The 12,062-nt window shown below is 56.8% G+C and overlaps 2 protein-coding genes across 2 annotated transcripts; both read left to right on the forward strand.

The window, feature by feature from the left end:
* Positions 1-1,866: 1,866 nt before the first annotated feature.
* LSCM1_02331 (uncharacterized protein) lies at positions 1,867-3,426 on the forward strand (the record flags this gene model as incomplete). The annotated part of the gene is made up of 1 exon (XM_067319914.1): positions 1,867-3,426. One exon carries the CDS (start codon positions 1,867-1,869, stop codon positions 3,424-3,426), a length of 1,560 nt encoding a protein of 519 aa, XP_067175289.1.
* Positions 3,427-7,146: 3,720 nt separating this feature from the next.
* LSCM1_02332 (uncharacterized protein) lies at positions 7,147-9,057 on the forward strand (the record flags this gene model as incomplete). Its single annotated transcript, XM_067319915.1, has 1 exon — positions 7,147-9,057. The coding sequence occupies one exon, from the start codon at positions 7,147-7,149 to the stop codon at positions 9,055-9,057; it is 1,911 nt and encodes a 636-aa protein (XP_067175290.1).
* Between the last annotated feature and the right edge of the window lie 3,005 nt (positions 9,058-12,062).

A 12,062-nucleotide genomic window follows, 5' to 3' on the forward strand; every position in this document is an offset into this window, starting at 1 on the left:
AATCTATCCAGCGCTTTCTTTGAGCTACTACCCTGGCACATGGCGGCGGGGCATCTGTCTTCTCGTGCCGTTCTGCGCGATGCGTCATGCCTTCATCTCCCTCTCTTTCCCTCTCACCGTACCATCAAGCTCGATTCACAGAGCTCCGTTGGCCGTATGCCTTCTCCACTCTTCTGCTTGTGCACCCTCTCTCATGGCCGTTCTCTCCTCCTCTTGTTTGTTACGATTCTTGTGGTTGTCTAAATATGTCGATATGTTCTGTGGCATGCATAACATCCGATAACCCTAAATGCACAGAACGTAAACTGCGAGAGCAGCAAAGGTGACGCAGCTGTTAGCGCACCCCCTTTTTCGTATCTTTCGGATCTCCTCACACCTGTTCTCTCGCTGCTCTCCTTCTCTCCTGCATCGCCACGCGCCTGTCTTGAGCCTTTACTTGTGATTGATTCCTGTCAGCACGAGACGTCAGAGTGCGGGCGCATATCTGCGGGGGTGGGAACTGGCACACCTGCCTTGGAGTGCCTGAGTTTCGCGGGTATTGCCGAGCAAGCTCCCCCTCTTCCCCCGACTAAGCACAAGGAAGGCCCACCGCCTCCATCAGCACGTTCCCTCCCACATCGTTTAGTGACACCCACACCCACACACACACACACACTAGAGCCATCAGTCTCGTGCATCTGCCGAAGAGCAGCAAATCACGAGAAAGGCACAGGTGACAAAGCCTCTAAGAGGGACCTCTGTTCGCCGTGCTCGCTGTGTCGTCCGCCAAACGGCAGCCCCTCATCTTTCGCCCCTCCTACCTTTTACCTTCTGCCGTCGTCCTTCGCGCTCTCGTCTCTCTTTTCCTTCACGTCTTGCGCTTCCGTGCCTCCTTCCCAAAACGAGGTGCCGCTGCGTGCGGGACTGGGCCAAGTGCCGGCAAGACTCCGCTTATCTTTTCGCTTTCTCCGATTCCCCATCACCTCTTTGTCTTCATTTCGTCATCTTGCGGGCCCTTTAAATTGCTTTTCTCCATCTTCTGCCGCTGTCGTTCTCCCTCGCACCTCGTTCGTGCGTGGGTATCTGAGCAGTCGCTTAGTGACCTCGTCTCTCTTTCAGCTGTACTTGTCCAGACAGCGTCTGCACCCTGTCGTACAAAAAGCGCGCTTTCAGAAAACATCGTGCACGCCCTCTTCCACCCCGCCTCTGTCAACACCCCTCCGCTCTCTCCCTCTCTCTTAATTATTCAGCACTTTTTGTTTTTGTGCCTGTTTCCGTCCGCTTTCACTGCGCTCGCCCATTTCCGCTCATAGTCGTGGCCACTTTGGCATTTTGTCCGTGACGCGCACACAGCGAAAAAAAATAGAAAAGAGGGCATCGAAGTATTCGTACCGTCTCTAAACGTGAATGCGGTGAGCGAGAGGTGCAAGGATCTGAACGCGCTCGCCTTCCCTCTCGCTTACCCTTGCGGACCGCTGCCGACTTCCAGTCTTTTGCTGGAGCTACGCTGGAGAGGCTAAGGTACCGTGCTGCGGCTACGGCAATCAAGGCGTGCGAACGAGGGGGTAGGGGCACGCGAGGAAATCAGAGGACTGCAGGATTAATTGCAGCTCACATCGCTTTTGTCAAGGCGCATTGAGGAATCGAGGAGATCTTAGTCGTGCAAACGAAAAAAAGAGGACCCGACGTGGCGCCGCTGTTGTTTGTTTCTCCTCTCTCTCTCTGTGTCTGTCAGGTTGTGTGTGTGTGTCTGCACTGCATGCTCTCTCATCCCACACACTACCAGTGCGCTTTTTGTGTGGTTTCATACTTGTGTTTTTCTCGGGTGTTATTTTACTTTGTCGTCGTCTTTGGCGTTTTCTTTTAAAGCGCGCAGGCTCACGCGTTATGGGCGGACGCGGAGCAATGGAGGCATCGACCACGAGTCCGTTGATGCCCTTCGTTGAGGACGCGGCATCGAAGTCGCCAGAGGCCTTAGATGCAGGCGCACAGCCTGCCAAAGTGAGCCGGCGGGCCACCGGAAGCCTAACCTCGTCCGAAGGTGCGTCTTCGACCGACACGGCAGCAACAGATGCAGAGGAGGACGAGCTTTCCATTACCAGGTCGTTGCACCTTCGTCGCGACTGGTACAGCAGCATCGCGACTTTTGTTGCCGGTGGCGTTGCAGGCGCGGCAAGTCGCACTCTGACAGCCCCGCTCGATCGCATTAAGCTCATCGCGCAAGAGGGACATCTCGTACAGGCGCCAAGCCTCAACCTGGCTACTGCCTCCGGACGGGTCGCGCTGAGGAGTGGTTCGGAAAACGCCCCCGTCACGAGCGCGGCGCAGGCCTTCCACCCAAAGCACCCGAGCCTCTTGCAGCTGGCTCGCATGATCAAGGCGGACGGCGGATGGAAGGCTTTTTGGCGCGGCAACACCATCAACTGCTTCAAGGCAGGGCCCGAGTTTGCCATCGTCTTCTCCATTCGCCGCTATCTGTCCTCTCTTTACGAGGACTGTGTGGAGCGCGAAAAGAAGCGCAAGAAAGTCCTGGCGGCGCAGTGGAAGGCTAAGGAAGAGCTCAGCACCGCCATTAGCCGCCGGGAGCAGGAGGAGCGCGAGTCTATGATGGTGGAGGCTGAGGAGCTGATAAGCCGCGCAGGGGCTATGGGGGCCGAGGGAATCGTCGATACTGCCGGTGCCGACTACGGAGCAGGTCTCATGACATTGACGTTATCGCCGTCCCCAAAGGCGTCTGCCAGCCATCTGCCGAAAAGCGATGAGGCCAAGCAGCGGGAGAGTGCCATCTTGTTGGAAGCGTCCATCCTCACCCCTCCGTTCAACCAACTGGGATGTATTTCTCATGTTCCAAAATTAGCGGTGAACTGCATGATCGGGGCCGTTGCCGGCCTTGGTGCCCAAGGAATTCTATACCCACTGGAAGTGATCAAGACACGCGCTGTCGTGTCGCGGAGTAGCGAATATCAGGGCGGCGTGGCCGAGATCATACGCCTTGCCTACCTCAAGGGGGGCCTACCGGAATTCTACCGCGGTTTCTTGCCGAACATGGTCGGCATCGTTTTCTATCGAGGACTAGAAATGGGTCTGTACTCCAGTGCGCAGCAGTCTATCATGATGTATCGCATGCAGGTGAAGAAGATGAAACGACATGAAGCGACCTTAAACTCGGCAGAGGTCGGCGTGGTGGGCATGTTCTCCTCCACTGTGGCGCAGACAGTGTCGTACCCACTGAATGTAATTCGGACGCGTTTGCAGACGCAGGGAAGCAACGGGAGGGCGAAGAAGTACACCGGAATGGTGGATTGCATGGTGAAGATGATTCGCAACAAAGGAGTGACGTCACTGTTTAGCGGTCTCACTGCAAATTACCTGAAAGCAGTGCCGGCGAGCGCCTGCACCTTTGTGGTCTTTGAGTGGGTGCAGCAGCTGCTCATCGATGATGGATAACATTAGTGACGGCTGGCTTTCTTTTGGACGCGCCCTCCATCAGATGTCAGAGACTGGGAAGATGTGCGGCACAGAGGTGGCCTCATTAGCGGATACGCTTGCCTATAAATCCTTAACGCCCTGCTTTTCAGCGGATTCATGAGTGACAGATGTCCAGCGCCCCACCCCACCCCCCTTGCAGGCCAGAAGAGCAGGGCTGCTGAGCTCACGAGAGAAGCAGAGGGACTGTTTTCGCCCGGCTGCGGACGGGCACCTGCTCCGTAGGATTGGCTTCCTGCAGCCGTGGGTAACCCTCAGCGGCACTACAGTATGCCGATGGTGTCCTGTCGATTGCTGCGCTGGCATCGTTGCACGCAGGCCTCCGCCTGATGCCACTATGGGGGCGTAGCATCTTGCACTGCAGCTGCAGTGCCTTGTGAAATGCGCTGATCACTCGGGGCGCAGCGCGCACCTCATCTCAGGATATGGTGGTGAGCGCATGGAGGCGATCGCATACATCAAACTCACTCTGCTCGAGCTGCCTCCGTCGAGCGCCTTCCTCTCTCCCCTCTGCTGCTCTTGATCCCTCTCCGGGAAGCAGTCTGCGCCTTTTCTGCACGTCACCAGACGATTATGCTCGGCCTCCTCCGCTTGGTACCCCCCCTCCTTCTCTTCCAGTGAAAAGGGTACAGGTAGCGTAGAGGGTTGAGCACCCGTATAATGAAACGTGCTTGTAGCAGCGCCGCGGCTCTCACAGAACCTGCAGGGAGAAAGGGCCGTGGCTTCCAGGTGTGCCCTCACCACCACTTGAAGGACGACGCAAAATGAGGTCTGGAGGCGCTCGCCCCGGACTCCAGGAGCCTCGTTACTCAGACGCGAAGGTGCAGAGGTGCGAGGCGCTGTACGCGCGCGCGGTCAAGCGCAGCGGGCGTGTTGTATGGCGTCTGCAAAAAGCATGCGACGGTCGAACGATCGTGGACGGTAGACGTGGGTGGCACGAAGCGATACGTGCGAGCCCACTTTGCGGCGCATGTGTGCGCCATTCACGGCCTCTCGTAGGGCTGGCCGGGTGGTGCGGACTGAGCACTGGTGCCGGAAGCATGACGAGAACGCCCCACATGGCGCCATCGAGTGCGTTTGACTTCCACCGAGGTATTCACCACACCGCATGGTGGCATTCCGCGTGCCGGGAAGACCGGGCGCACGGACTCCGCCTGTCGAGGCCTGCAGCGGGGCAGCGTCCGCCCATGGTCCGGGCGCTGCTCACGGGCTGCCCGGGTCCTGGCGCGCCGTTCACCCAGGGACCGCCGTTGGCGGAGAGGAGCATGTCAGGCGCATGGCCCGCTTGCATCGGCGGCGGCAGCAGCGACGCACGCATAGGTTAGGGGGAGACGGATGCGAAGGCTTCACGCGAACAGTCGTGTACCGGCTTCATTGTGCATGCGCGGATTCAAAGAAAAGAGTCAAGCGTATGCTTCGGACTTCCATGACAGAGAGACGTTGGCGTGGCGTGCGTGTCCTTCGGAAGGGAGTCGTCGAGGCTGAGATGCGGGTCCTCTTGTGTGGCGCTGATAGGTAAAAAACTTGCTTCCGCCCGCGTAATCGCAGACCTTTGTGGGGAAGCAACGTTTGTGGACTGCGTCCGTGCGGCATACCGGCTGCCGTGATGCGTGTGACTTCTCGTCAAACTCGCCAGAAGACTGGAATATTTTTTTTCCTGTAGTGGCAGAAATGGCAAAGAGGCGGTGCGCGCGAGCCCCTCCCTCCGTCGCACACATACTCTGCTGAGTTGTGTCGAAAGACGGTGCTGCCTCAAAGAACGCACCAATTGGAGAGAAGCTTGTCGGGCGCGAGTGCAGGAAGCTAAGTGGAGGAAAGCCAGTCGCCAGGCCGTGAAGCAGGGGCCATGCGTTGAAGACTGACGCGACGCATCGCTTTAAATCGTGCCGAGCGCCGTGTCGCGGCTTAAGATCGGGGGTGACCGAGCAGGCAGATGAGCGGTCAAAAAAAAGCTCGGTGGTGGAGGAGACAAGCTAGATGTACGAAGAGAAGAACACACTTCCTTTAACTGGCTGCGTCCTGATTAGAGTAGGGCTCTTGTGGATGAAATGCGCGGCTGTAATGTTTCATGTGCAGCTCGAGCTTCTGTGGTGTGGCGCTGCTGGCGCGCTGACGCTCTTTGTGTCCTCTCGAAGCTTTTCGGTACACATGGTGTGCGACGACGACGAACTTTTTTCTTGTCTGCTGCTTCCCTGGCTTCCTTTTTTGCTGCTTTTGTGTGTGTGTCTGTGTGTGTGTGTTTGCACTCATTGTACTTCTCACTCGTTTTTCGGAAGTCACAGTCTGCCTTTAAGACTCACCGGCACATCTTATCCGTCATGCAGCGCGTTTAACCTCCTTTATGGCGCTGACGACGCGCTTCGATTGCGACGGAAGAACATTTTTCTCCACAGCAGTATGCATCGCAGGGAAAGTTCACAATGAATTCGAGAGAAGAATACAGAATGGGAGCGAACGCGCGTGTGCTTTTGTGCACGTGTGTGCGAGTGAAAGAGGGAGGGAGGGGTGAGATGTGATGGTAATAACTTCGGAACGGTCCGCTACGTCTTTCCAGCTTCTCAACTGCCATCATGGACTTCTTTGGATGAGGAGAAAGGAAGCAAACGAACAGAAAAAAAGGGCTGACATAGCGGCGGCGGTGGACGCCAGTGCACTTCGGGCAAGCGTTAATTGAAACCCCGTGCGTGTCTCTGTCCTTTTTGTTCTTGCCGGGTGCTCTCGAGCGTATCGATGCTCGCCCCGGAAATCTGTCAAGCGACTCCCTGCAGCCGTCCCCTTTCTCTCTTGTCACCGAAGGGGGCTTTGGCCATGTTGAATGGACACTGCCGTGCGTCGCAGCCTCTTTGCCGTCGGCGGTCACTTGTCACTCACCCATGCACATATATATAAATATATATTTATATATATGTGCCCGTGTGTGTATGTGTGCACGCACCAGCTCTATTCGATTCACTCCCATTCAAATGCCACCGGCTCTCCTGTCTCTGGTGCTTTCCACACCCGCTCTGGCGTCCTCAAAACGTCCCATTAAACACATCCACATGCGCACATCGCTCGGCGTACCGCGCGGAGTGTGGCGTGCATGCAGCATTCACCAGCAAACATTCATGCTTGTACTCAACTATCATTGCCATTTGTGTTGAGTCCTTATTTCCTCTTGCTCTCTCTGTCTTTCGACCTTCTCCCCCCTCCCCCTTCTCCCCCACTCTCCCTCACATCTCCTTTCCTTTTTTCCTTTTTTCACGCTTTGCTTTTCCGGTCGTTTGCCTGTCCGCATTGGCTGCACTGTCGCCTGTGCCTTTCGGTCTTTGAACTCATCTCGTGCTGACGAGTGGCTGCTGTCTCTTTTTCAGCCCCACATTTTTTTTGTGTGTGTGAGGGAGAAAGGCTCTTCGAAGGCGTCGCCCGTGTCGGCCTTGCCTTTTTTTGTATGTGTGCTTATATATATATGTTTATCATGAACTTTTAGCTCTCCAGTGCGCCACCGCTTGAACACCCCACCTCTACCCCCTTCCCCTCCTCTACGCTTTCTCTACTCTTCCCGAAGACCATCCAGCGTACAAAAGAGCCGCAGAGAAGGCTAGAACAGCTGTGCAGAGCTTTGCTTGTACGGGCGCGTGCATCGCAGTCTTGGAGAAGTGGTGAGCAAAGGCTCGCTTGGAGTAGGCGGAAAGAGGAACAATGCTCCGCGCATCAGACTCGGTTCGGCTGGGTATGATTCAGGCTGCCGCAGAGCTAACAGCCGCCTCGCAGAGCACACGTCGGGACGCTAACGCTCAGACAGTGGAGGCGAACCATGGTCTCTTCGGAGGCCCACCACCTCATCATCATGGAGCTACGGAGGCGGCGTCCGGCACCACCGCGAGTGCGTCGGCGTCTACGCAGAATACAGGCGGTATGGCCTCGGCGGCTGCCGATGCGCAGCCGTCGCAAGCACAGGCTCAGTCAGCCGAAGACGACGAGGAACAGCCCATTGAGGAGCTTGTCAACACTACCGTGATTCACCTAGACAAGCCCATAGAGCATATCCCAGCGATTTCCCCGCCTGAGTTGAAGCTGATCGGGCGGTGCGTCACTTTCAAAGGCGACACGACCATCGCCGGCGAGACCTGTTCATTTTATTACGAGGGCCTCGTCGGCACGATCAACAAGGAAACTGTCATGCTGATCCATGTGCGCCGGTACACCGAGGAGGATTTCCAAGTCCACAAACTAGAGCGCAAGCATGCCTCTGCAGTCAATGACAGCCTGAAGTCGTCAACGTCCGAGGGCACTGGGGCAGTGTCGAGTAGCGGTCTGGATGGCATGCCTTATGCTGCCCGCGGCGCGGCGCGCGAGGAGATCGAAGCAAACGACGCTGGCAACGCCCTTGGCAACTTGCGTGCCTCTACTGCGGCGAGAAGCGCGCAGATGCCGAACGGCGATGACTTGGACTTCGACCACGAGAGCATCCCCTTCACAGAGCACCAGGAGAAGCCAGACCCCTCGAGCGAGGTTGCGGAGACACACGCGGAGGCAACTTCGCGAATGCGCAGTCGCATGCGGCAGCAGAAGGGGACAATGGGCCCGATCCCGTATGTAACCTTTTCTCGGTCGCACATCCACCACGTTGAGTTTGGGGTGGACCCGCAGAGCAGCTTCTACTCCATCTTCCAGGACCCGACACGGCACAATTTTGACATGCAGTGCCTCCGCATGTTTGTGCGGCGCTATATTATTCACACCTCTCAGGGCAACAACCCGCGTTGTGTCCCACTCCGCGCCTTCATCACGACTCGCTGTAAGTGTCCCAACCTCGACAACGACCTGCTCGTGCGCACCACCCGTGAGGAGCTCGCACACCTCATCAAGATCGACCGCGATGTCCGACGCACCAAGAAGAGGAAGGAGCAGATCCGCCGCAACGTGCTGCGGTCTTACCGAGCGCCAAACGGCCTCTTCCGGCGTACGGGGGTTCTCTTCCTCACTCACCTCCCGCAGCAAACCCTCACCGTTGCCTCGATGGAAATTATGGTGACGCTCGTGCTGCTCCTCTATACGCTCATGACGATCCTCACAGCGGAGCCCAATGTCATAGGCGTCTACCTCACCAAGATTTACTCGTACGTCTTTGCAACAGTAGTTGTCGGTTTAGTCGCCACCGCGTGTACGTCTCTGCACGCGCTTCGCATGGTGCTTCCGCTTCATGACGGCATCTACCTGGTGGGGCTGCGCGTCTTCTTCACCGTGGCCGTCATTGTTTGCTCTGTAGTGACGATGATTGCCGCAGGCGCGCAGACGAGTTATGAGCGCTTCTTCACCTTTTTGGATAACGAGCTCATAAGACCTAGGCTGTGCGCCTTTTACAGCTCGCATCGGTGTAGCGGTATCGAAGTTCCCTGCACCAGCATCTATGCAGAGAGACGATTCTGTGCATGCCATAATATCAGATACGACAACTACCCTTGCCAGGTGCTCATGATCACTTATGTTCAACGGGGTCTCATTCCGATCCTGTGCCTCTCCTTCATATTATTCACGACCGCTCTCTTTGACGGCTACATGCACCTGCGCCTCTTCCACATCGCGCATCTCCTCCAACGTCGAAGGTAAAGTCTTCCCCTCTCTTCTCTCTGTCTTACACGCACACACACAACGAATTCTCCCCCCTCTCTATCACCGCAGCCTTGCACGCCTCTTCCCCCCATTGCCGCTTTTTGCTCTTCCCTTTAGCGGGTGATCGTTGCGATTGCTTCTTGTTGCTTGTCCTTTTCATGTTTTTGTTTTCGTCTGATTGAAACAGATGCGGCTGCAGAGCCGTGCATTATGTAAGGGCTGCCCGAATGTCTTCGTGTTTGTGTGTGTGTGTTTCTGTGCTGTCTCTCTAAAGCCCTTTTACTCAGCTTTCTTTTTTTGTACCGCGGCATGCGGCGCTGGTCGTTTGTGAGGATCTGCAAAGCGCAGCGTCTGATAACCGTGACACTGAAGAGCAGAGGCACTCATTGGTTTTACCCTATTGCTGTTGTAGCGATCTCGGCAGCACCGTCACGAATGCTCTCTCTTTACCGTGTGATTTCTCTCTTAACTTCTCTTTCTTTCTCCATGAGCTGGCCTTCCTGTGCTCTGCCATTCTTCTAACTGCATCTTCTCAGACGCAGAGTGAATGCGCTGAGGAGAGCAAGTGCGGTTGGATCGGGCGTATATCTTCACGCTCGCTTGCAGAGATGGCCCTGAAGAGGACAAGCAATACAAAAGACGTGGATTCAGCCCACTCGCTGCGAGAGAGAGGGAAAATGGAGGGGCGGCGCATCTGCCACCAACACATTCCCTCCGAGAATGGCACGTCAAACAGCAACAAGTGCAGTTTACGATTCAGGAAGAGATGAGTGCAGCACTGGCCGATGCGGTGAACGCGTCTGGGCCCATGAAGGCTCTTTTCAGGCATTCCGGTCAACAGTAAAGGCGCATTTCGTGAACAATGTATGGTGTGAGGCGTGCATTTGGCAGTGCACAAGTGTCTCCTTCGATGCCCCGCACGGGCCATACCTTTTTTCTCTTTTTTTTGCCGCCTGGTGCAACGAAGAAGAAAGCTCGGCCAAAAATCTTCTCAGGGAAGGGCGAAAGCATGCTTCTATGCCGTCGTGCTGCTTGCCATGCGCTTCATTGATACAGACTCATTCGAGAAGCGCACGCCCCTCGCCCCTTCTCTCATTCAAGCTCTCGGCCGTTTGTCTTTTTTTTCTAGTGCCCCCCCCCGCCGGAGAGACAGAACAACGGAACGTTGCGAAAAGAAAGGCACAGGGAGCAGGAGCTGTGAAGAGAAACGTTTGTGTGGTGGTGTATGAGGAGGGCAGCAGGCACCTGCGTTCCTTTCTTTTCTCTCTCTCGGTCTCTTTGTTTGCTGTTCATACGACCTCTATGCACAGATTTGACGGAATGACAAGGAAAAAGGGAGGCAGAGAAAACGAGATGACGTCCGCCGGACGCTTACCTGCCTCCTTTTGTACGCATGTGAAGGCCTCTTCCCCCCACACGCACACACGCACTAACGTGATAAAGTTTTTTTTCGCACGCGGTCTTTTCTTTGGCACGCCTCGACATTCTCTGCTGTTTTCTTCTTCGTATTTCGCTACCCTTGAGCTTTTTGCCTTCCTCCAGAGACACTTCCCTACCCCCACCCACCACGCTTCTGCGAAGGAGCGCTGGCTGCTGTACGGACTCCACTTCCCACTTTCCCGGCACTCCTTTCACCATGGGAACAGCCGCTCCTTAATCGGCGCGCATGCTTTGGAGAAATCGATGATGGCGCCTACACATCCCACTTCCTCAGGAGAAATCGATAATCCTGAAGTATCTCGCTACGGAATAGCTTCTCACCTGTCATGCAGCTCGCCCCCCAACATGGCTACGTACACGCTGCCGTCCACAGAGGGATCTGAGCTGGCGCTATACCGAAGAGGCGTGCCGCCATCATGACGCCGTGTCACCCGGCTACGCGTCCTGCCGACAGTGCAGCCACCACACACGCCTCCCCCCACTGTCCTTCTGCTTTGGCCGCATGGCGGTGAGGCTGAGTGCTCGCCTGCGCCCTCCTCGGCGGGACTGTGATGGGCTGGGCAACGTGAGCCGGTGCTGTGGGGTCCGGCCGCTCGACGAATCGAAAGGCTGCCCTGCGCAAGAGGTACGTGTCAGGTGCATGACCCGCTTGCATTGGCGGCAGCGGCGGCGCACGCGTAGGTGGGGCGAGACGGATGTGAAGGCTGCACGCGAACAGTCGTGGGCCGGCTCGCTGAACGGTTGGAGGAGCCAGACGGCTAAGAGATGATAACGCCTGTCGCCGCCCTCTCTCCTCGCTGCTGCTGCCGCTGAGCCGGGTGGCCCTCGCTGCGTGTGTGTTCTGTATAGCACCCCAGGGTGTGTTTCCTTGTTAGGTTGGTGCGTCTCGTGGCGCCACTCTCCATTTTTGTCGTGTGCGGTGCCCGTCTGCTTATGCTCTCCGGCGTATTTGTTGTTTGCCGGCCTGAGATTCGCCCCAGCGGAGATCTCTATGCTTTCGCATTGCTGTGCCTCCCCGCAGGCGCCCGTTTGGCGCCGACGGCGTCTTGGAAATACGCTTACTCGCGCTTTGCCTTGCGTTTTGCCTGCCCTTGCGGTGGTCGCAGCGAAGCGCGCGTGCAGCCTTTCCTTTCTCTTCCCTGTCTCCGGCTCGGCCGTCTTTTGCGCTCGCACAAGGAAGTGCGTCTGAAAGCGATGGCGATATCTTGCACGCGGTCCCGAGGCTCGCACATGAGCTGGGACGGGGCTGGCAAGGCACGTGTGTGCGAGGCGGTGGATTCTGCTGCGTGCGTGCGCCGATGCCGAAATGCTTCGCGAGGACATTGGCGCAGCTGTCTCTACAGCCGTCCCGCGCAGATACCTGAGAGCCGCAGCCGCAGCCCATTCGGACACGCAGGCAAACCGCACGTGGTGCGGACTGCTGCGGACTGCCCCCAACCCTCTTCCCATTCGCTCTCTCTCTCTTATTCGCTCCCGCCGCATCCTCTGTTGTCCCTCTCGACATTTGGGCCGTTCCTCCATCGCCGGCTGTCGACGCACTGCATCGGCGTCGCCGTCCTCGG

The sequence above is a fragment of the Leishmania martiniquensis genome, chromosome 34 (assembly GCF_017916325.1).
Source record: "Leishmania martiniquensis isolate LSCM1 chromosome 34, whole genome shotgun sequence".
NCBI lineage: Eukaryota > Euglenozoa > Kinetoplastea > Trypanosomatida > Trypanosomatidae > Leishmania > Leishmania martiniquensis.